Raw genomic sequence first — 26,468 nt, forward strand, 5'->3', positions numbered from 1 at the left:
AGAAAATACATATCACATAAGAGTTGGTGCTTTTCTAAATATATGTCCTTCTCTGTCTCCCAGTTGCACTCAATTTCTGTTTCATCTCCCTCCATAAAAATAGGCTACAAACATCCTTACCCCATTTCTAGAGCTCTTGAACCAAAGGAGATATGTTTATTAAGTGCTTAAGAAGGCTGCCATTAATAAAAACAAGTGATGACAGAATATATTACTATTAGGTATTTTGGTGTTCTCAAGCAATAGTCTCAACCACTATCAAATCAGAACCAACCCCAAACAAATTCATAAAGAAAGGCTCAGAATCCTTTTTAGTTACAAAGTACAATTTGTAGGGCATACACAAAATACTGGCTAACCTGATATGGCCATATTAATTAGGAAAAAATACACTGAAGAGTAAGGAGAAATTATAAAGCTAAGAAATGAATGAGGGAAGATAAGAGAATAGTAAGAACTAGGAATAAAACAGAACCAAAACCACAGCATAATTGGTAGAATATCAGCGTTCTATTAACTTCAAGGTCTCCAATGAGCCCATAGTTCAGGCATCTCACCCTTTTATAGAGTCTATTTTGAGTAGGACACAAAGTTCTCTTGACTGAGAAGTAAAACAAAACAACCAAATTATTATTTTTAAAATGGAGAGCTCATCCACATTCTATATTCCAAACAAGTGAGTATATATTAAGTATTTTGATACTAACATTGTAAATTACAATGCCACAGTGCCAGAAATCATGTTTTTAAAGGAGTATTCAAATTTAAAACAGAATATAAAATTATTTTAAATATATCAGAGTAAATATGGTACCAAAAAAAGCTAAATCTATTTTTTTTTTTAATCACAAGAAAATGTCATCCATGTAAAACTTAGAGGAAAAAAATGTGTTCTAAATCAGAGGCTTTAATATAATAAAACAGCCTTCAGGTAGGATAAGTATAAACACAGTGAACTCTTTTCCTTTCTACAAATTCAAAAGCAATAAATAATTTTTTTTTTTTTTTTTTGAGACAGAGTCTCACTCTGTCGCCCAGAGTAGAGTGCCATGGCGTCAGCCTAGCTCACAGCAACCTCAAACTCCTGGGCTCAAGCGATCCTCCTGCCTCAGCCTCCCGAGTAGCTGGGACTACAGGCATGCGCCACCATGCCCGGCTAATTTTTTCTATATATATTTTTAGTTGTCCAAATAATTTGTTTCTATTTTTAGTAGAGACAGGGTCTCACTCTTGCTCAGGCTGGTCTCGAACTCCTGACCTTGAGCGATCCACCCGCCTCGGCCTCCCAGAGTGGTAGGATTACAGGCGTGAGCCACCGCACCCGGCCAATAAATAATTATTTTTAAGGTGAACCAGCTCAGTAAAATATATGCAGCAATTTTGTTGTAATATCAAATTCACTTTCAATCTGTGACCAATTCTCTAGTCACTAATTCAAAAATAAAATATACATTTAAAAGCAGACTAAATAAATACATATAAATTCCAATAATATTTAAGCTCCAATGATACAGCAATGGTGCATGCTCCCGCAAAGTATAAATGAATTGGCATAAATTAAAAAACAAATCCACACACAAAAAAGAAAAATATTAATGTCACTACTGGGAAAAATGAAATTATATAGCAACTTTAAACTAGATATTATTAAACATGTTAAGCAACTATGTGTTTCCAGCATGAGACGATCCAAGATACAAAATAAAAGAGCAAGATGGAAGAATTAAAAAAAAATCTATACATATAACTAATGCAACCAGACATGAAAGCAGAAGTTATTACAACTGGCAAATTATAAAGATTTGCAAAGAAATTAGCCTATTTTAGTTTTAATATTTAATCCTACTGATGAAAATAGTAATGTTGAGGTGTTTGTATTACTAACAAAATATATAATTCTTACCATCTTCAGATGCTGTTCCTAAATAAGAGAAATAAAACAATATTTCAACAAATTCTGCCAATGCTGATGATGTTGAGACCTACTTCGCAACCCCCACCCAAGACTAAAACGAAAGGGTGAAAACAAAAGATAATTTTTAGTCTGATAGCCTTAAATTAACTTTGAAATGGCTCATTTTGAGAAAAACAAACATTTTGAGGTAACTTAATGACTCAGAGAACAAGCTGAAACTAGACAATTAAAAATAGCAAAATTCTATAGTGAACACTTTTATTTGCTATATTTCATTCTTAAACCTTGGTGAAAAATGGTGAACAAAGAAAAATGCAACTCTGTAATTACTCTTCTTTGCAAATGAAGATTTTTATAGACCTTTCCATGGTAGGAATACTTTCTGCACATTTTCAAAAGGTAGCCCATAAAAGAACAAGAAAAAGTTAATTGACAAACATGGGAATCAAATCCATGACCTAGGCCGCATTTGTCCATTATTTTCATCAAAGCCAAAAACCTATAAATCCAATTCATCAGCTATTTATTCAACATTTATGTGCAATCCTTAAGATGTCGATGAAATCTATCAAAAATGACTGCATACAAACATCATAACTCACTACTATGTCTCTGTGTGCGTTTTTTAAACATAAGATTGAATATCAGTAAAAGTAACACAACATATACCAGAAGTGACTCCTCAAATCGATATTTCTGATTCAAATAAGAAAATATTTTTGATCTGTAAACTGATAAAAGTTTGTTTTTAAAGGATCCAGAATATCAATATTAGAAGGATATCTAAGAGTTTGATATACAGAAACCATCTCTTGTTGGGCTATAATTTCATTCAACAATTTTTTATTTATGAAATACTTGAATCATACAGAAAAGCAGAGACTAACTATTAACTATTAACAGCACTCATGTACCCAAGATTTATTAAATGTTTCACTTCATTAAATAGAAGACATATTGATTTTCAGTTTACATAATAATTTCCAGAAAAATACACAATGTCTCCATTTTTCCTAGATCTTGTGATGCGACTTACAGATTCAGTATTTTGCAATAAGTTCTTTTAAAAAAGTCAAACTGCTTCATAAGATTATGGTATCTGATGAAGTGAAGGGAAAAGTCTGGATAATATGCTCTCTAGTATTAGACAGAAAATATTACATGGGGTTTACTGAAACAAGCAATTACAGATAGACTGTAATTATCTGAATATTGAAATAAAAAAGGCAAAGCTTAAACTAAGTTCAGTTTTGATTAAATGTTAGCTTACAACTTGCTCTTAAAGATAGCATCTGTAACTTGCATTTCATTTTCATAATTGTATGAATTTATGAAATATGTAATGTGTCTCTCTCTGTATCAGTTAGTAAATTGAAGAGTTGAGATTTATGAGATTTATTTCCATTCTTCTGAATCCAGTATTTTAGAGGAAGAAATTGAGAATATTCACAGGCATACTTGTGAGAGCTCAGGAAAAAATGTTAAAGTAATTAAGTTACAACAAAGTTACCTAGTATTTGAATAGATTGGGATATGATATACCAAATAGATAAGCCTAACCCAAAATTCAATCAGAGAATTATGCAAATATAGCCATTTTCACATTAAGGTTATAGCTAAATAAGCAGTATATTTTCAGAAATTAAGAGAAGAATGAACAAGAATATTATACAGAATCCAAGATCCATAAAACTCTTCAGTAGAATTAGAAAAGGAAATTCTTACCATCCATCTTGTCAGAAGTATCCTCTTTGATGAAAGAGCAAGCAAAGAACAAAGGAAAACTTAGTATATTAGAAAAAAATGATTTTGTAATCCCTAGAAGACATTTTAAAAAATTAAGACAGAATTCATAGCACAAACATATATACCAAGCTTGTTTTCAACTGAAACATACTAGGAGATTAAACAAGATGATGTTCCTACCTGAGATAAAGACTACGCCTAATGTACTAAGTAGAGAATTAAAAAAAAAAAATCAATAACGAATGTGATTTTCACTATCCTAGAGACAGAAAAGTTTGTGAAGCCTATGTCCCAACCTTGGATCGTTGCCATCAGGCAAATCCTCTGCTTTGGTCTGCTGAGTTTCTCTCAGTCACATTGCCTCACTTCTTTTCCTCTCTAGCCTATAGTATAGCCCAAAATTCCACCCTTTCCCTCTCATTATCCTCTGTTTACTGCCTTGTTACTTCCCCACCCACATCCTTTCTTAGAATTTTTCAGGCCCTGTAAAACCTGACATCTGGATAAATCTAACAACTCATTTTCTATACTCCACTACATGAGGTGCCCCAATACAGAAAATTATACAACCATGAAGTCATGCATACTGACACTACTTAGAAACCGGGATAATTATCTGACTTGACTTTTAATGCCTGTCTGTGCAGGGAGGAGTTAACAAGCAGGATTGACGTAGCTCTTAAGAAGCACCTGCTTATGGGTCTGGCCTCCTGTAAGTTAGTTTGGACGCTCCCCATGGTAATGATAAGGTTATTTTAAGTGCGTGTGGAGGAGAGTTGGAGGCGCCGAACTCTGCTGCATCAGTTTGCCTAAACTGTTTTTGCAAACAGTATGATGGTTAACACCTTCTTTCTTTTTCAGAGTCTGGAATTCTGGTAATTGTGGCTGGTTATGCAAGCAAAGACCCTATGTGACTTCCTCTGTTCCCTGTCCCTACCCTGGACTCTGAGTCTCAAGGAAGCTTCCCTGGTCAGAAAACACTGTGAACAAGTTTCTTTGCTGCATTTCATTGCTGAGGAAGGAGCAGTACCCCAAACCCATCTATGGGAGAAAGAACTTTGAAAGTCTTTACTTAGACTCCTCCAGACTACGTCGTAAGACTTTTTCCCTTGTTGATCCTGCTGTGTATTCTTTTACTGTAATAAATCTCAGCCATGAGTATAGCTGCCTCTGAGTCCTGTGAGTCCTTTTAGCAAGTTCTCAAGTGTGTGAGCAGTTGTGGGAAATCCAAAAGAGTGCCCCACTTGTACCCTCACTCTTCTGTCCCCTTAGTGGCTATTCTAAACCTCAACTTACCTCCTAGCACATGATTCTGACTCTAAATCCTGGGGGAGAAAGTCACAATAACCTCCCTCATCATACTCTTCTTAATGCCCAAAGCCCTAAAATAATCATATCTGAATCTACCACCTCCTTCATTTCCTTCCCTTCCACCTCACTGAAACTGGAGACCCTTCTACATTCAAGGCCAACTCTGATGATGTTCTATATCCCATTCTTCATGCCTCCATAGGATCTTGGCTATGAATTATCTCTTCTCATCCTTGCACTTATAATTTTTCCTTCTCTACTCACTTATCACCTTACTATACAAAAATATTTAACTCCTCCAATCATAAAAAACAATTAAGTTCCTGAACCTTGAACCACAGATAATTCCTATAGTGCTTGTTTACCCCTTTTTCTTGACCATTAAACATAAGAATGATTTATACAGATTCTCTTTCCAACTTCCTTAAACAACTAAAATCTGACTTCTGTCCACATGACCTCACTGAAACTATTTCTCTTCCATTCAAGCAATTCCACAAACCTAGTTGTCAGAATAAACATTCATACATATGTATCTATACATCAGGGTTTCCTTAACATAAATTCCTGTTTCCTACCACAGCAAGCTTATTCCTCAGGCTGAAGTTAAAGAGTAAGCTTCAAACCACTCACAACATCCCTGCTGCCAAAAGATGCAGTACTTTAAAGAAAACAAAAACAAAAACCAGTGGCAACTGCTTCAAGGAATGTACTGAGTTTACTACCGATTACAGTAAGTGTAATTCTCTACTGACTTCCAATCTAATCTTCAGCATAGGTCCTTCTGAGTTCTACACCACTATAACCCAACTGTCCATGGAACACTTTTCAGGTCTCACAGGACTTCAAACTCAAAATGGATAAAACTTATCAAACTTTCAGCTGCTCATCCCTCAGTAACCTAACAACAGACTGAAAGACTCTGAGTATAGAAGCATATACTCTGGATCCCTGGTCCCCAGCAGGGTGCCTGGCAAAAACTAAGCACTCAAGTAAGCATTTGCTGAAAAAGAATGGGACACTCCTTCTGATCCACACATGTTCAGCCATCATAAACGAGGCTTAAAGTAAGAGAAAACACAGTATACCAGTCGCATGCATGTAAGAAAGCTGCATAAGAGAGAGGGGAATGGGGTGGGGTGGAGGGAGAAAGACAAAGGGAGAAAATGAGAACATCTTTTAACCCCTGGAAAGAGCCACAGGCAGGTAGCTGATTGTTCCTGAGTGTGAACCTGGGCCAGATGAAGAAAAGAGAAGGGGTGTAGGGGGGTGGACTTCTCACCTCTCACTTCTATAACAAAACAAACATGCAATTCAAACCTTGAAGAACCAAAAAAAAAAAAGTCAATCTCACAGCACCATTATAGGCTCTCTTATAAAAAATGTTGCGCATTGGCTTTCTAGTTCACATTAAAACACTTTAAATATAATATTTTTTTTCTGGTAATAAAAATAATAGATATTCAATGTGATGTATTTTTAAGATACAAGATGAACAGTTTTTATTATTTTTCAGTTTTTTTCTCACTTTAAAAAATTGAGATATAATTCAGACAAACCATAATTTTCACCCTTTTATAGTATACAATTCAGTGTTTTTAATTTATTCACAGTGTTGTGTAATCCTTACTATCTAATTCCAGGACCTTTCCATCAGGTCCCAAAGAAATCCTGTACCCATTAGCAGTCACTCCCTATTTCTTCCACTTCTAGTCCCTGGCAACAACTATTTTCTAATTCTGTGGCTCTGCCTACTCTAGCCATTTCATACATATAACTGGAATCATACAATATGTGGCTGTTTGTGTCTAACTTCATAATGATTTCAAGGATGATCCATTTTGTAGCATGCATTTTTATGTAATGTATTCTTTTTAAGGGCAGAATAATATTCCATTCCATTCTATGAACATACCCCATTTTGATTATCTACTCACTAGTTGATAGACATTTGGGTTGTTTCCACTTTTTGGCTATTGTGAATAAGGTTGCTACGAACATTCGTTTTTGTGAGAGTATGTTTTTCAGATCTTTTGGGTATATAGATGGAAATGGATTTGTTGGGTCATATGGTAACTCTATGTTTAACTTTTTGGGAAATTGTCAAACTGTTTCCAAAATGGCTGCCCCATTTTACATTCCCACCAGCAGTGTATGAGGCTTCCAATTTCTCCACATCCTTACCAGCACTTGCTGTCTGTCTTTTTGATTATTGCTATGCCAATGGCCATGAAGTGGTATCTCACTGTGCTTTTGATTTGTACTTCCCTAATGACTAATGATGTTAAATATCTTTTCATGTGTTTACTGGAAATCTGTATATCTTCTTTGGAGAAACATCTATTCAAATCCTTTGTCTATTTTAAAAATGGAGTTGTCTTTTTATTATTGAGTTCTAAGTGTTATTTATATTACTAATATTTGGGATAGAAGTCCCTAATCAGATATAAGATCTGCGAATATTTTCTCTTATTCTATATTCCCTCCCTCCCTCTCTCTTTCTCTTTCTTTCTGAGACAGGTTCTCACTCTGTTGCTTGGGCTAGAGTGCAGCAGCATCATTATAGCTCACAGCAACCTCAAACTCCTGGACTCAAGTGATCCTCTGCCTCAGCCTCCCTAGTAGCTGGATTACAGGAATATACCATTAAGGCCCATTAATTTTTTTTTTTTAGTTTTTGTAGAGATGGGGTCTCGCTATTGCCCAGACTGGTCTCAAACTCCTGGCCTCAGGTGATTCTCCTGCCTCAGCCTCCCAAAGTGCTAGGATTACAGGTATAAATCACCACACCCAGCCTCTTTTCATTTTCTTGATGGGATCCGTTAAGCACAAAAGTTTTACATTTTAATGAATTTATCCAATCTATCTTTTTTTGGGGGGTGGGGTGGGCTGCTTGTGTGTTTGGTGTCCTATCTAAGAAACTACTGTCTAAGGTCACTAAGATTTACACTCACATTTTCTGTTTTTTTTGAGACAGAGTCTCACTGTGTTGCCCGGGCTAGAGTGCCGTGGCATCATCCTAGCTCACAGCAACCTCAAACTCCTGGGCTCAAGCAATCCTTCTGCCTCAGCCTCCCGAGTAGCTGGGACTACAGGCATGCGCCACCATGCCCGGCTAGTTTTTTCTATATATTTTTAGTTGTCCAATTAATTTCTTTCTATTTTTAGTAGAGACAGGGTCTCGCTCTTGCTCAGGCTGGTCTCGAACTCCTGAGCTCAAACAATCCGCCCGCCTCGGCCTCCCAGAGAGCTAGGATTACAGGCATGAGCCACCGCGCCCAGCCTCACGTTTTCTTTTAAAACTGTTACAGTTTTAGCTCTTACATTTAGGTCTTCAATTCATTTTGAGTTTATGAGATAGGAGTCTAAATTAATTCTTTTGCATCCAGTAATTTCAATACTATTTGTTGAAAAGACAATTCTCTCCCCACTGAATAGTCTTGGTACCCTTGTTGGAAATCAATTGACTAGAAATGAATGCATTTATTTCTGAACTCTCAATTCTATTCCATTGGTCTATATATCTACCCTTATACCAGTACCACAAAGACTTGATCACTGTAGATTTGAAGTTTTGAAATTGTTTCAGCTATTATGGATCCCTTGACTTTTCATATGAATTTTAGGATCAGCTTGTCAATTTCTATAAAAAGCAACTGGATATGGATTGAACTGAATCTATACATCAAATTCCCATTCTAACTATAGTAACTCTTTAAATCTATGAACCTGGGATGTCTTTCTATTTATTTAGGTCTTTAATTTCTCTTAACAACGTGTTGTAGTTTTCAGTGTACAAGTCTTACACTTCTTTTGTTCTATTTATTCCTAAGTATTTTATTCTACTGTACTTGTAATCGTTTTCTTAATTTCATTTTTGGATTGTTCATTGTTAGTATGTAGAAATACAATTGATACTGATCTTGTATCCTGTAACCTTGCTAAACTTGTTGATTAGGTCTAATATTTTGGGGGTTTTTTTGTGAATTTCTTAGGATTTTCTACATACAAGGTCATTTTTTTTTGCAAATAAAGATAGCTTTTCTTCTTCCTTTCCAATCTGGGTACCTTCTATTTCTTTTTCTTGCATAATTGCCCTAAGACTTCTATGATAATGCTGAAGGGAAAGGGTAAGAGCAGATATCCTTATCTTGGTATTGATCTTAGAGCAAAGTATCTAGTTTTTCATCATCAAGTTTAGCTGTGGGTTTTTCAAAGATGCTTTTTATCAGGTTGAGAAAGATCCCTTTTATTCCTAGTTTGTTAAGTATTTTTATCATAGAAGGGTGTTGAATTTTGTCAAATGCTTTTTCTGCAGCTACTAAGATGATCATGTGGGTTTTGTCCTTTATTCTATTAATACAGTGCATTATGTTGACTGGTTTCCATATATTGAAATTCCTGGAAATGTAATGTTTCTAAACAGAAAATTTTCTGAAAGTTAAAAGCAGTAATCAATCCACTGTATCATTCCAGTCCTCCATCTATGTATAATCTTATACAAAATCATGAAATTACCATACATTCTTTGGTAGTTTGTATCATTTGAACTTTGTTGAAAATACAACTTATTAATGGCTGCACAGTATATCTAAGACTATAATAGGGCTTAATTATTCCCTCTATCGCACATTAAGATTGACTCTAATAACATCTGTTATTAAAAACACAATGAGTATTGTTTTTATTTCTTCATATAATTACTTAAACATTGGATTACTGGATCAAAAATTCTGATCATTTAAATATGTTTCATGGGCATTACTAAATCGCCACTCAGGAAAAGCATCCCATCTTTAATTCACATCTGCCTTGCTTGATAAAGCCCCTTTTACCACATTCTTGACAATAGTGGGCAGCAACCTTAACTTTCTTGTTGCATTTACAGGCCTTTCAATTTGCATTTGTTTGATTACAATTAAGGCTCAACATTTATTCTGGTGTTTGTTGGCAATTTTGATACATGCTTTTCTTGATATATATAGAAATTTTTCTATAAAAATAAGCTCAGCTTTTTCTCATAGGCTTAAAAAACTTCTTGACATTTTAATATTTTTGGTATTATGTGGCAAAAGCTTTTTCCCTTTTAGTTTTGGTCACTTAATTTCATATTTTCACATTTTAAATTTAAATTCAAGAGACTTTTCCTTCATAGCTTTTATATTTAGAAATTCCTGCCCCAACCTGAGAACAGATGAATATTTACCCATGTTTTCATCAAGTTGCTTTATGCTATTAATATTTTAGTTATCTAGAATATATTTTATATGGTGTATAACATGATTCTAACTTAATTTTATACCAAATTGTCAACCATGTGTCTGAACATCATTTACTGAATAATTTGTCCTTTTCTTGTGGTTACGAATGTAGCTATGCCAACTGTATCACAGACTACATTCATACCCATAATCTCTGCACTTTCTATAAGTAGAGCATTCCTTATCTGAAATGCTTAGGGCCAGACTGGTTTGAATTTCAGGTTTTTTTGGATTTTGAAATATTTGCATTTATACTTACTGACTAAATATCCCTAATCTGAAAATCTGAAATACAAAATGCTCCAATGATCATTTTCTTTGAGTGTCATATCAGCACTCAAAAAGTTTTGCATTTTGGAGCATTTCAGATTTCTGATTTTTGGATTAGGAATGCTCAACCTGTATTGTATTCAAATGATTTGCCTGCTTAGTGTTCCACTAGTACTAGCTAAGAGAAAAAAAAAATGAAACATGAAATAGAGATAAACACTATGGATAACCAGCCTCAAACTTTTAATTTGATGTACATAAAAACACCAAGCTCTGAATAGCTTTGGAATATATAATTAAGCTTTGATTAGACAGAGAAGAGTTTTGCAGTTCTCCCAGATTCCCAGAAGGCTTTAAATTCTTGGTAAGAACAGAAGTAGGAGAAAGAGAACAGGGACGCCAGATACAAGACCAATGCCCTTCACAATTTCCCTTAGTAACCAGTGGCAGAATGTGGCAGAAGTGTAGTTATGAAAATTCTACAGGCAATCATGGAGTCAAGAATTGTTTCTTTGATCAAGGTGATGAAAAGGACAAGGGGAAAAGTGGAAACAAGGCAGTTCAGATACCTCAAAATTGTGTCCTCAGTATAGAATCACATTAAAACACTAAAACACATGGACTATCCTTAACTTGCAAGAATGAAACAGAAATGGTTAAGATATATCAACTTGTTTTCACTGAGACTGGGGAGAGAACACTGTACAATTTCCCATAACTAGTTGTCTTACCTAGTGATGCATAGGAACCTGGATTCAGGGCACCTGCACCTAACCGTCCACTTCGCACAGACTGTCCAGCAGCATGATGCGCCTTGGCACCAGCAGCAGCATTCACATCAATGTCACTTCGTGAACGCTGCAGGCTTCCTGGAAGGGAACTGGCTTTGCTGCTGCCTGCTGATACTATGGAAGACAAAGCAAAGGTAATCTATATTATTTAAATCACTGCACACAGTATGAAAAGTATATAAACTTCACCATCATAAACTAATCCATAAAGACAAATGGTCAACCAGGAGGCAGTGGCCAAATGGATGATACTATGAAGTATTTTTTTTTTTAGTTTCAAACTATTAAGGGAGTACAAATGTTTTTGTTACCCGGATACCTTTTATAATGCTTAAATTGGGGCTTTTAATGTACCCATCACCTGAATAGTGTTCACTGTACCCGATAGGTAGGTTTTTACCCTTCCCTATCTCCTCCCCACCCATTTCCCTTCTTGATTTCCAAAGACCTTTACACCTCTTTGTGCCCATGTGTGCCCATCGATTAGCTCCCAATTATTAGAGAGAAAACGTGGTATTTGTTTTTCCGTTCCTGAGATACTTCACTTAGGACAATAGTCTCCAGTTCTGCAAAAGACATTATTTATTTCATTTCTTTTTTATAGTTGAGTAGTACCCCACATTTTCTGAATCCACTCATGAACTGATGGGAAAAGATTCCACATCTTTGCAATTGTGAGTTGTGCTGTAATAAACATTGAAGTGCAGCTGTCTTTTTGATAAAATACCTTGTTTTCCTTCAGGTAGGTATCCAGTAGTGAAAATGCTGGGTAGGACAGTACCATAAAATATTTTAAAGTCAAAATGCCTCAGTTCCAATCCTGGCACAACTAAGTCTTCTTGAGCAATTTTCTCAATATTCCTCTGCCTCATTTCCCTCTTCCATAAAATGGAAAAAATGACATTTTGGCTACAAAATTCACAGGACTATTTTGTAGATGAAAAGATGATGTTTATGACTGATTTATGAAAAGGAAGCACTGATAAGATGAATAGAAGGGAGTGGTATTATTTTTTACTATCAGAAAAATGCAAGAAAAACTAGTCTATAAGTAGGGATATTCCTTCAGAAATTAATGTAGGTTCTGCCTCCCTTATACAATGTAAATTAAATCATTAAATTTCTGGTCTTTAGTTTTTCAGTTTTAAAAAGGAGGAGTTATATAAATTTTGAGTCATGATCCATTAATAGGTTGTAAGATCACTTGAATGGGTCATAAGCAGCATCTTAAAGAAATGAAACAGAATAGAAAACAGATTCCACCACAGTAAGAGTAAGTACTGCTTCATGGAACTTTGGTTTATACTATATATGCAAACATGTATACATACACAGGTACAGTGTGTATGTATGGTATTGAGTTACCAGGTAAAATGATTTTCTCACTGTGGAGCACATCAGAACAATTTAAAGGCTACTACCTTAGAGATAAAATAGGCTATAACTCTTATTTAAAAAGGCAATTACCTCTTCCAGCCACAGTTGATGGATTTGCCGTAGACCATTTGGAAGAAAAAGGGCGACTGAAAAGTAAAGAGAAATGCTTTTAGTAAGAGGACTTAATTTACCATTCCTCTGATAACAACTAATAAAATACTACAGGGTTTTGTGAAAAGTTGAGAAATACTTCTAATTTTAACTTTCCTTTTACAAATCACTTTAGAACAGTTGTTCTCAAACACATGTCATCACATATGAATGGTGTCTCAATTAGCTATGAAGCAAAAATAAAATAACTGACAATGAAAGAAGACTGCAAGTTCTACAGAAACAGGGATCAGGTTGCTTTTGTCACTCTCGTCCTCAGCACACACCATGGTGCCCACCAAAGAGGACTTAATAACAGCACTACCATTTACTTGTATCCTGAGATATTTTAACTTAGAAGGAGAAAAAGATAGTATTATTATAAGCACAGAGGTAACAGCATAACCAAAGCCTCTCTAACCTAAGTCATAACGGTTATGGTCATCAACAATTCATGCAGTTATCACACAGGTATCACATTCCCTACACACAGTGCTGTGGTATAACAGAAACGAGGCTAAGAACTACTGCTGAGGATAACATATATAGTTAGAGAATGATGTCGGCCAAACATCTCTCATCATCTCAAGAACCTACTATCTCCCTTAACATCTTTTTTGATTATTTATCTATAATTACAATGGTATTCTGCAGCCCACTGATAAATAAAACATCTAAGTATGTAATGGGATTCTGGAAAGTATAAGTTTTAAAAGTGGGAGGAAGAGAGAAGCAAAAACCACAAACAGGATAAATGCCAGGCTATTGAAAAATATTCTTTAAGTTATGTTACCAAGTGGTAAATTTGAGACTGGTTATTAAGCCCAACATTATATTATTTTTATAACTGTCCCCTAAAGTTGTCATCATCTTAGATGGAGACAGACCACTTAAATGTTCACAGACTCTAAAGTTGTTTATGTTTAAAGATGTTATACTAGAAAAAAATATCTTGTTTAGATCCTTGCTACTCAAAGTATGGTCCATAGACAAACAGCATTAATATCACCTAGGAGCTTGCAAAAAATGCAAAATCTCAGGCCCCACCCCAGAACTATTAAATCAGATTCTGCATTTTAACAAGATATTCAGGTGATTCATATACACTTTAAAGTTTGAGCATAGCAAATAAAAGGGGAGCAAAAGCAGCAAAGATAGTTCATTTGAGATGAAGGATTTATCGAAAATTTATATAGAAGTTTAAATAGAATTTAAATAGAAGTTTAGATAGGTCATTATTCGTACAATAATTATTTTTGAAATCAGATCCTATCCTCTTTCATTCTGAAAACTTATAAGAAACTGAACTTCAATACAGTATTCAAGTGACCCTGTGAGCACCTCCCTAAATTTTGTGCCCTAGGTGCTGCACTTGCCTCACTCTAGTCCCAGTCCTGCATCAGAGTTGCCAAGGCATCCAGCAATCTTTGTGGGGGTCAAGGTCCCAAAAAGAAAAAAATTATGGAGAGGTAAGCTGACATTCTGTGAGCTGTTCTCCCCTGAGGAAATCTGCAGATACTTGGTATAGGACAAGAGGCCTTGAAGATGGACAGAAGGCCACTATTAGGAAGCAAAAAAGGCATTGGAGATTTTAGCAATCTCATGGAGCCAGAGAGACAGAAAATAGGGCTATGGCTGCCAAAGCAACAAGGATTTGAGGTAGCCAACACCATGATGAGAATGAAGTTACAGATAAATCAGTCAGATACCATCATGTTGTCCCTTGAGGGATTTCCAGAATTCTTAAGCTGGGAAAGAGGGTAGAAAGGGAAGCACTGGAGTTTTTACCAGTCACAGTGTTGTATAAAAACTCTGAAGGTGACTTCTGAATTTCTATTACAATTCCTCCATTACAATGTCCTGGAAATGGGATACTTACTGTATAAACTATTTTTGTGGTATTAAAAAAATGTATAAAAATAAGTGCTTCCCAGACTTTTACAGGCATGAAAATACAGAAACAAAATATGAATCACTAAACTCAGTATCTAAAGAGAAGAAGTTATGCTGGCAGGTAATCCAACCCTTGAAACAACTGACCAAAAAAATAAGTATATTTGAGTCACCATGCTTTCAGAGCCTTAGGTGAAAGCAAGCAGATATTCAACTATCCAACTTAAGGAATTCTGGGGAGTTGAGGAGAGGAAGAGACCAGTAATTATCATTTACATGACCTTACTTGAGACTTTCTTGTGAGCTAGATGAGGACCTGTCTGATTGTGGAAGAGATGCTACACTGCCAGAACTCTTTAAGTACGTTTGAAGACTCTTCTGATAAGATGGCTCAAGGGAATTATATAATGTTTCAGCTTCACCAGGAAAGTGGTTTCTAAGACCCATATATGTCCTGTAAAAGAAAGGAAAAAGAGAAAGCCCATAAAGTAATAGCTTTACATAATTAGAAGTTAACTGTAAAATGTGTACATTCAGGAAGGATGAAGATGAGCTCGCAGGTTTTTAATACATCTGCTATGTGTCAGGTGAATATGGTCTAAGTTTAACAAGTTCTAGTGGAAAGACTGGAGGCTTTTGAGAAAAGCAGATCTCAGTTCAAAACCTGGCTATGCCACTTACGATTTATGTGGCTTGGATGAACCCCCAAATGTCCAAACTTCGGTTGCCATCTATGGAGTTAATACTGTCTTTGCAGGATTATTTTAAGGATTAGAAAATAACATACACCGAGTGTTTCATATAGTGTCAAGTACACAATACATGCTTGATAAATGATGGTTCCTTTTATTCCTAATGAGAGTGAATAGGTTATGATGAAATAGGAATACTGATCATTACATAAATGACGATGTAAAGCAGGCTGCTAGACATCTAGTACAGACTTAATGGAGAAAATCAATCTAAATGTTACTGAAGGGATAGTCCAGTAGAATACTTAGGCACCTCTGATATTTTCATTCACCTAGTACAATTCCTTTTTTTTTTTTTCTTAAAAAAAAGACAGTTTAAACTGTCACAAAAATATACCACAGACTTACTTTCTTGCCTCCACTCTGGCCTCAGCATCAGCGTCATGAATTCCCTTCTTAATAGTTTCAACCAAGACGGCTGCATGTCTATAAAATAAATACATTTTTATATTCATGTATAAAGCTGTGTATTTCACCACAAATGATACTTACTGCCTATATGGTATACATCAATCACAAGGGGTAAGAGAGGTAAAAAAATTAATTAGTGCACAATAATAAATATAAGGCCATAAGATTTTTCTAATTATCTTCCCTATTTATTTCATCCATGTATGGTTTCCTTCTGACAATCCAATCACCATAAATCAGAAAATAATTATTTTTATATGGAATTCAAATAATATATAAATAGATAGTACCTAAATTTTTAATTTGTAATGAATTAGAGGGGGGAAAAAAACCTGCATGGTTTCTTATTAACCTACCATTGTAGAAAATGATCTGCTAGGAGTATGAACAGTTATGATTGGACCAAACTCAACAGTAGCAGCCACAAAAGAACTTAAAGAAAACTTCAAATTATATTATGTTTATATTAAACAACAAATTCTATTTTCTAAAAATAAGCTGTGGGCCAGGTGCAGTGGCTCACACCAGTAATACTAGCACTTTGGGAGGTTGAGGTGTGAGGATCACTTAAGGCCAGGAGTTCAACACCAGCCTGGGCAACACAGTGAGACCCCATCTCTATAAAAAATAAAATAAAAAATTAGCCAAATGCAATAGTGCATGCCTGTAGTCCCAGCTACTCTGGAGGCTGAGGCAAGAGGATCGCTTAAGCCCAGATGTTCATGGCTGCAGAGAGCTATGGTCATGCTATTGTATTCCAGCCTGGACAACAGAGACCCTGTCTCTTATTAAAAAAAAAAAAAAAAAGTCTGTGAACAGATTTAAGAATTTCCATGAAAATGAGAAATCAGCACCATACTTAATATAAATTCAAGGATCTCCCAAGCCTCAAATTGGAAACTAATGAGAAATATAGCTGTGCAAATAGCCAGTGACCAACCAGCTGCTGACATTTTCCTCTTGTTCATCTCAGAGTTACATCAGATATTGCCTAGAATATACCTGACCAATGATACCTGACAGCTGGTGTGGAGAAACTTTCTAGCAAATATCTCTTTGTTTTATCTTTCCTCTGAAAGGAAGCTCCTCCCTCACTGATTGATTGATTATACCTCGGTAAACTTATCTCACATGACCAGAGGTGTATTTTTAAATTTTTGCCCAGTTTAACTTGGAGTATCTTAGCTAACCCACTTTACTTAAGACCCATCCCACAAAGAAGAAAATCATACCATCCATAGCTGCAATGAGTAAGAGGGACACAACACTATAGTTTTAAAGAAAAACCAGTACAAATAACTTTTAAAGCAAAGTGAGAAATAATGCAAAAGCAATACCATCACCTTCTTCTAAAGAACTGGTGGCAATGGGGAGGGAGGTGGGAGGAAGAGGCAATGCATACCTTTCCAATGAATGAGTCTGCCACTCTTGTAACAACAAATCTAAAAATTCAAATGAACGCCTGGAAAATAAAAGTTAAATTACAACCAAATGTTGTATTGAAAAATATATTAACACTGTCTTTTATAATATTGTACTTTGCCCCCTGAATTAAACCATAAGACATGTTTTTATAACTATGGAATACCTAACTTACTATAAGGGTCCAACTATTCCTATGCTAAATAGTTCAAAAAGACCTTAAGAGTTCCCCATGATTTTAACTTATTAATAAAATGTCTGTCAAATATGAAATTTAACAAGTTTCATTTGTTAATTTAAAAAAATAGTTATTAAACTTCTACTATGCACTAGACATTGAAGATATTCAATGGTGACCAAGAAAGACACAATAATCTGGAGCTGTCATTTTTACATTTTGTTTCCTCAAATATGTATACATATGATTTTAAATCAAGTTTATGTACATTTTCTCCTAAGCCTTCTAGTTCTCATTTCTTCAGCTGTCTCATTCTTGAGCTCCTCTTCTTCCTTGGCATTTGATGACACAGCTCTGTCCTGTTTTTCTTCCTTTATTAACATTTTTTCTCCACCTACCCTTAAACAGGTACTTACCTGGTTGGTGCCAATCTTAGCCCATTCTCTTTTATAGTCTTTTTATTTGGGCAACATCCTCTGTACCCTTAGGTGTGCCTATTAAATATAATTCTCATATGTAGTCCTATATCTCCAGCACTGGTTCTTCATCTCAGCTATTTAGTCAAAGTTCCAACCAGCTTACGGACATCTCTATGTAGGCAGTAAATGTCAACTCAAACACTACATACAAAAGAATAAATTCTTATCTTCTTAAATCTACTCTTTTAGCCCATATCATACAGATTAGAAATGAGAAACAAGGAGGTTAAATAAACTTGCCTAAAGAGACAGAGCAGGGACTTAAACCCTGGCATTCTGACTCCAGAGTTCACAGCCTGAAGTGCTTGACACCACCTCCTTCATCCATAACCAATTATCAAGTTTCATTTCTACACATGAAATATATTTTGATTTTGTTTACTAAATAAAACTCTTTCAATCAATCATCATCAACACAGCTTTAGCTTAAACCCTGAGTCTCTCTTACATGAATTCTAACAGCTCCTACTTAATTAAACCAATGTTTCTCATGGTTCCTTTTTAATCACTTCATAGCCAGAATAAAAACTAGGCTGGGACAATACTGCCTCACCAAAAATCTACAACTGTCTAAGACTCCTACCACCTACGAAACAATGTCAAAATTCCTCTTCACAACATCCAAAGCTCTTCAAACTATGACCTCAGTCTACCCCCTAGGCTCTAACCAGCCTCTTTTCCCATGGAAACCTTCCATTTATCATATGTTCTGGCTTCAGTGGCCTGATGCTCTGCAGCATGTGGCATAACTTTAGGCTTTGTGTACTAAGTACATTCTCTGTCTCATATTTTTCTTCTCCCCTTTCCCTTTCTAATCGCCACCCTTTAAAAATGTAAAAAACTCTTAGCTTATGAGCTATACCAAACCAGACTATTGGCCAGACTTTACCTGTAAACTGTTGTTTGCTGACCCCTGACGTAAGAGAGAGGTAATTGAACAACTGTTTTTAAAACATTGAACCACTTAAAAAAACAAAGCCTTATTCAGCTTCTTCCTAACATTCAAAATATTTAAATATATATACTTATCAAATAAAAGAGGTAAAGAGTTCTTTATAATTTTCTTAAACATAAAATGCACAAATCATGTTTTCCTGTCTTTATTATTGATGGTGATAGTGGTGTGAAAGTTGTTAGGATCAAAATAAAGTCACTTATGTTTTAAAAAAAAAAAACAACAAAGCAAAACAAATAAACAACCCTGACAAGCAGAGCTGAGGAAGGCCATAAGGGAGGGTTCTTATGCATAAATGACTGATAACAAGAGCTATCACAAAAGACTTAGCAAAAACCACAACCATGCACAATGGCCATCACAACCTTACACAAAAAATAATTCTGCCAGGATATTCTATCCAGCAACTGCCTGCCAAATCTCAAACTGACATCATCTTTGTTAGTGATTCTTATAGCCCAGGATAATTATCTCATAACAATTATGTAATCCTCCTCATTTTGCCTCTAAAAACTTTTGTCTTCCTTTACTTTCCTGAATACACATACAGTTCACTATGTTATGTGTCTTCCCATTGCAATGCCCATTCCTGCATAAATATCATTTTGTTTTAGAGAGCCATTACGTAGGTTGACAGTGGTGATGTTAAAAATTATAGAAACAAGAGAGAGACAGACAGACACAGAGAGGGAGATATATAGAGAGACATAGGCAGTGAATGACACACCTGATATGGCTATTTACTCTGTTTCCAAACCCTAGGCTAAGTTCTACTAACATGTACCTCATTTAATCCTCACGTTCTATGGGTTGACCATATTATTAGCCCGATAATATATGTAGGCACTAAGGTTCAGAGCAGATAAACAACTGCCTGAGGTAGGATATAGTCAATGGCAGTTGTAGGACCGGAGCCCAGGACTGACTCTAGATTCCATGCTCTCTGAAAACCGAGGCAACCACCAGTCCAAATAAACCAAGTTTAATATGATAAAACTGAGAAATGTGTGTGGTCATAATAATTGCTTCATCCCTTCTCCCTTACATGAGATACAAAAAAAATTTTATTATGGGCCGGGCGTGGTGGCTCACGCCTGTAATCCTAGCCTTCTGGGAGGCCAAGCCGGGTGGATCGCTCAAGATCAGGAGTTTGAGACCAGCCTGAACAAGAGCGAGACCCTGTCTCTACTAAAAACAGAAAGAAATTATCTGGACAATTAAAAATATATATATATATAGAAAAAATTAGCTGGGCATGGTAGCGCATGCCTGTAGTCCCAGCTACTCGGGAGGCTGAGGCAGGAGGATCGCTTGAGCCCAGGAGTTTGAGGTTGCTGTGAGCTGGGCTGATGCTACGGCACTCTAGCCAGGGCAACAGAGCCAGACTCTGTCTCAAAAAAAAAAAAAAAAGAATTTTATTATGGTTTTTGGGAAGGCAAGAAAGTAATGATAACCAATTTTTGCACCGGACTAAGAATTAAACATAAAGCAATATCAGAGCTATATTAAAAAATTTTTTTCAAAAACTTACCTCCTCACGGGAACTGATTTTGATGTACAGTTGCTTGTTATTAAAGGTATAAGTCTGGGTACATGAGTATGCTGAAAAAGATGTTTTAGAAATGGTTTAAAAATGCTGTGTACTGCATGTAGTCTATTTGCCTTATATTCAAGTATTTAGTTATATTATGATAGTACAAAAAGACCATAAATCAGATTTTGAAAGAAATTAAGACAAGTCTTGAAAAGCTTTCCCAAATTAAAGCAATGGTAATGATAACACAGTTTCAAAAGGATAGCTGTGGATATGATATTATACAACCAAGACAAGTTAATTGTATAACAGCAAAGAACTATTAGGACAATATAGTTTTTAGGGGAGGGAGCACTAAGAGGGACTGGGCATGTATTGGTCACATTTTCTGAAGTACCATGGCTACTATGGGTAGAAAATAATAATTGCAATATAATCAAAGAAGGTAATCAGAGTGAATCTAAATCCCTAACTACTGGGAATGCAGTTTGAAATGGTGGTTTTAACAGAACTTTCATTCTAGCTTAACCATATCCCCCTGCAATTCAAGTAGAAATTCAATAGATATAATCTTCTGATTTCTATTAGTAGAATTCTTATGCTCTTCTTTAGTGCAGCAAACACTAAAAAGTTCATAATAGACATAAGAATAAAATAGTAGGCTGGGCACAGTGGCTTACACCTGTAATCCTAGTACTCTGGGAGGCCAAGGTGGGAGGATTGCTTGAGCTCTGGAGTTAGAAACCAGCCAGAGCAAGAGTGAGACCCCATCTCTACTGAAAATAGAAAATTAGCCAGGCGTCATGGTGCATGCCTGTAATCCTAGCTACTTGGGAGGCTGAGGCAGGAGGATCGCTTGAGCTCAGAAGTTTGAGGTTGCAGTGAGTTATGATGACGCCACTGTACTCCCTCCAACGGGACAGAGCATGACTCTGTCTCAGAAAAAAAGAAAGAAAGAAAAAAAAAAGAATAAAATGGTAACCTAAGCATGCATACTTAATGCCTTAAATCTCTTACTTTTCTTCTGAGCTAGGTTACCTAGAAAGCAGGCTCTGAGATGAAGTTTAGCATGCACAATATTTAAGAAGTGTCCTTGAAAGACAAGTATTGCATGCTCTTACTCATATCTGGAAACTAAAAAAGTGGATCTCATGAAGACACAGAGTAGACTGGTGGTTACCAGAGGCTGAGAAGGAGAGCATGGATGAAGAGAGGTTGATTAATGGGTACAAATATATAGTTAGATAGAAGAAATAAGACCTAGTGTTCAATAGATCAGTAGAATGACTATAGTTAATAATAATCTATTGTACATTTCAAAATATCTAGAAGAGAATAATCTGAATGTTCCTAGCACAAAGAAAAGATAAATATTAGGGGATGAATATACCAATTACCCTAATTTGATCTTTACACATTATATCAATGTATTAAAATATCACATGTACCCTGAAGATATGTACATTATGTATCAATAAAAAAAAAGTGCCCTGGGAATCAGCACCTGTGGAAGTGAGAAGGAAGTAGGAGTGAGCAGAAGAAAAAATCAAACTATGATACAGCCCAAGGATATCTCTGCCAAAAGCCATTAGGGAGCTCTGGAACTAAAACGATCCTTTAGAACAGTCTCCAATTGGTCCAAGATGGCCAAACCTTTATACTTCCCATATCAATCAGTTATTGGATACGGGCCATACTGGGAAGGGGCAAGACCCTGGGAAAGGCAGCTCTCTGCAGCTGAAGCAATCCCTGAAGCAGCTGGCAGCTGAAGGTTGTCTACTAACAGTGCTCTTAGCAATGGGGAAACAAGTCTTTCACTGAAGGAAAATGTGCATGGCACATCAGTGTTTGCCACAACTTACTCAACCAAAATAAAAGGAAAAACTACTATTTAGCCACTAGAGAGAGAAACCACCCACAGACCTGAAGCTGTTCAAGATAAGAATAACGGAAGAGAGAATGCTGACTTGCCTATAAATTCAGGATGGAGGGACTCTGTGGACCTGCTCCCTACAGCATCGAGAAGAGCACATTCCCCAAACATTACTACGGAGGTAATACCCATGGAGAAACCCCTAACCACAACACACTATATAGGAGGTCTTACCTACCATCCCCTCCTCTCTCTCTTATAATCACCCAATGATCCTACAGCTGGATTAACCATGTCCACAACAGTGTCAGGGATGGGGAGAGAGGCTAACCTAATTATTGCTATACTATGTTCACAGGGAGCTGTACCAAAGGAAAATAAAAAGTGACCTCTGCAATTACAGAGGAGGCATTCAACCAAACACCAAGTCAGAACAATTTAGATTTATCAATACAAGTTGACAACTGAAGAAAAACTTCTCTAAAATTAAAAAGGGAATTAGTAATCAAGTAGAGCAATCTAAGGAAGTAGTGCCCTGAGAAACAAATAAAACATAGAAAAACAGGAGATTAAAAAAACAAAAAACTAAAGTATTCTTAGTGAGATGATAAGATATTAATAACATGAGAAAAGTTCATGGAAAATGAGCAATTTGAAAATAAAGTATAAAGCCTGAGAATGACAAAATGGTACTGTCAAACAGAATTTAAAGGAATTTTTCCTAAGAATACACACAGCTGTAAGACAAAGAGACAAAAATAAAAAGGATAAATGACATTGAGGATTTTAGAATCTGTATAACAAGAGTAACAAAAAGAAAAAACCTGAGCAAATACTACAGAAGCACTAAATAAAAGATTCATGAAAATTAACAAATTTAATAAAAATTCAATTTAGTCAGAAATCCTTGTCTACTGTATAAGAACAGTACTAACTGAAACACAATCTATGCTTAGACCTGCTATGGGGAAACTCTTCACACAAATGGACTATCTTTTAAGGCTTCCTAAACTTTGTTTTGCTATAAAAAAAATCAAATGGTATCTCATTTTTTTAGAGACAACAGTAAAAAGTTAAGAAAACAATTCTGAGAGAAAGGAAAATGAAACTATAGTTAATTCCAATTGCTGAAAATGGAAATATCTTTGTTTAATTCATTAAGGGAAAGAATGACATAAATGAAATAAATTGTACACCTTTTAAAAGGCAGGGAGGAATAAAACAAAGGCTTTATTCTTTTTTTTTCTTTTTTTATTTCAGCATATTATGGGGGTACAGATGTTTAGGTTACATATGTTGCCCTTGCCCCCAAGGCTTTATTCTTGACATTGACAAATAAGGAGCTTCTAAATTATAAAAATAGTACAAAAAGACCATAAATCAGATTTTGAAAGAAATTAAGACAAGTCTTGAAAAGCTTTCCCAAATTAAAGCAATGGTAATGATAATACAGTTTCAAAAGGATAGCTGTGGATATGATATTATACAACCAAGACAAGTTAATTGTATAACAGCAAAGAACTATTAGGACAATATAGTTTTTAGGGGAGGGAGCACTAAGAGGGACTGGGCATGTATTGGTCACATTTTCTGAAGTACCATGGCTACTATGGGTAGAAAATAATAATTGCAATATAATCAAAGAAGGTAATCAGAGTGAATCTAAATCCCTAACTACTGGGAATGCAGTTTGAAATGGTGGTTTTAACAGAACTTTCATTCTAGCTTAACCATATCCCCCTGCAATTCAAGTTAGAAATTCAATAGATATAATCTTCTGATTTCTATTAGTAGAATTCTTATGCTCTTCTTTAGTGCAGCAAACACTAAAAAGTTCATAATAGACATAAGAATAAAATAGTAGGCTGGGCACAGTGGCTTACACCTGTAATCCTAGTACTCTGGGAGGCCAAGGTGGGAGGATTGCTTGAGCTCTGGAGTTAGAAACCAGCCAGAGCAAGAGTGAGACCCCATCTCTACTAAAAATACAAAGAAATTAATCGGACAACTAAAAATATATAGAAAAAATTAGCCGGGCATGGTGGCGCATGCCTGTAGTCCCAGCTACTCGGGAGGCTGAGGCAGGAGGATCGCTTGAGCCCAGGAGTTTGAGGTTGCTGTGAGCTAGGCTGACGCCATGGCACTCACTCTAGCCTGGGCAACAAAAGCAAGACTCTGTCAAAAAAAAAAAAAAAAAATGAATGCCACAATCTTAACTAAAATATTAGCCCACTGAATCTAGTGGTATCATAATGTACAATGGCCAAGCAAAATTTAGTTCTCAAATGTTTAATGGATAAATGAAAAGCCAGACATAATAATTTCTAAAGACACTGAAGTATATCAGATAAATTTCAATACCTATTCCTGATCAGAATTTAGCTAAATATGAACAGAAGGAAATTTCCATAATCTAATATACTGTATCCATAGAAAACCATACCAATCATCATATTTAATTAAAGTTAAATACGATCCCATTAAATTCAGGGGTAAAACAAATATCTCAATAATTTCCACCACTTTCCAACACTGTTGTGAAGGTTCCAGATTATAGAGAATCTCAAAGAAATGTTAGAAAAAAAGGACCATCTTCCAGCCTGAGCAAGAGCGAGACCCCATCTCTACTAAAAATACAAAGAAATTAATCGGACAACTAAAAATATATAGAAAAAATTAGCCGGGCATGGTGGCGCATGCCTGTAGTCCCAGCTACTCGGGAGGCTGAGGCAGTAGGATCGCTTGAGCCCAGGAGTTTGAGGTTGCTGTGAGCTAGGCTAACGCCACGGCACTCACTCTAGCCCGGGCAAAAGAGTGAGACTGTATTTAAAAAAAGGGAAAAAAAAAAGGACCATCTTCGTAGATCTTTAATAAGGATTTTTTTATTTTACTGCTGAAAAAGAACACCTCCTGGTAAAGCCGTACTAGAAAGAAACGTCACTTTTTCAACAGGAACAGACAAACTGATCAAAGAAATTGAAAAGGCATTTAAGATACAGACCTATATATTTGTGGAAATTTATTATATGAAAATGGCAGCATTTCAAGAAAAGACTGTACTATAGTTTACCACATGCTATTAAGTCAACTGGTTTTGTATTGGGGGAAAATCAAGTTAGATATATATACTTCACACACAAATAAAATCCAGTTAGGTCTAAACCTAGGGAAAAAATTACAGAAGTTCTAAATGATTGAATATTTTTGTAATTGTGAAATGGGGAAGGTTGTTTTAACTATAACAAAACCCACAAAAGGAACAATGTCTCAATACATAAAAATTAAAAATTTTGATATGTAAACAAAAGATAACTTACACAATATTTGAAGAAATGACTATACAAAATACCACAACATATACAACACAGACTAATATCCCTATGATATATAAAAAAGTCTTAGAAATAAGTGAGAAAAAAATGCAGACTACAAACTGATAATTCACAGAAGAATTATAAAAGAAAAAAACCCAGCTAATATCCCTAATAATGCAGGAAATGTAAAGAAGAATATGAAGTAATATTACATTTATTAAATTATAAAGCCTTAAAAATATTGATAAAATACAATATTGGTAAAGGGATGGTGAAGAAGGACTCCATAAACTGCAATAATAGTGAAGACAATTTGATGATCTGTTTTAAAAGACGACTGATTTAGACATTAAAAAGAATTACATGTATAGACAAGGGAAGCTGCCCAAGTACATAAGGTTTAAAAAAGAAGTTAAAGAACATATTATATATATTTACATTTTCTATTTGTGTAGCAAATATGCTTGTATAGGCATAGAACAGAAGTTTGGAAAAGTACATACTAAATGACTCATCAGTTATAGTGATCAGTTAGAGTGATCAGTTATAGAAGAGTAGAATTCAAGAAGAGAGATTTATTTTTTAAACTCTGTTCTTTTGAGCATCCTCAAGATATGGATGAGCAGAAATACAGTCATGCATCGCTTAATGATGGAGATATATTCTGAGAAATGCATCGTTAGGCAATTTCATCAATGTGCAAACATCATAGAGGGTACTTACATAAACCTAGATGGTATAGCCTACTACACACCTATGCTATATGGTGTAGTCTATTGCTCCTAGGCTACAAACATATACAGCATGTTACTGTACTAAATACTGTAAGCATGGTA

General features: G+C 35.5%; 1 protein-coding gene across 1 annotated transcript in view; it reads right to left on the bottom strand.

The window, feature by feature from the left end:
- CLASP2 (cytoplasmic linker associated protein 2) overlaps positions 1–26,468 on the bottom strand; it is a 196,750-nt gene that overhangs the window by 78,081 nt on the left and 92,201 nt on the right. The window contains exons 13-20 of the mRNA XM_012646884.1: positions 20,443–20,513; positions 17,280–17,339; positions 15,815–15,892; positions 15,001–15,168; positions 12,762–12,817; positions 11,235–11,408; positions 3,641–3,664; positions 1,904–1,921 (exon numbers count right to left, since the gene is read on the bottom strand). Coding sequence (XP_012502338.1) covers positions 1,904–1,921; positions 3,641–3,664; positions 11,235–11,408; positions 12,762–12,817; positions 15,001–15,168; positions 15,815–15,892; positions 17,280–17,339; positions 20,443–20,513 — 649 coding nt within the window. The remainder of the gene's footprint in view (positions 1–1,903; positions 1,922–3,640; positions 3,665–11,234; positions 11,409–12,761; positions 12,818–15,000; positions 15,169–15,814; positions 15,893–17,279; positions 17,340–20,442; positions 20,514–26,468) is intronic.

This window comes from Propithecus coquereli, unplaced genomic scaffold (assembly GCF_000956105.1).
Source record: "Propithecus coquereli isolate 6110/MARCELLA unplaced genomic scaffold, Pcoq_1.0 Scaffold251, whole genome shotgun sequence".
Taxonomy (NCBI): Eukaryota; Metazoa; Chordata; class Mammalia; order Primates; family Indriidae; genus Propithecus; species Propithecus coquereli.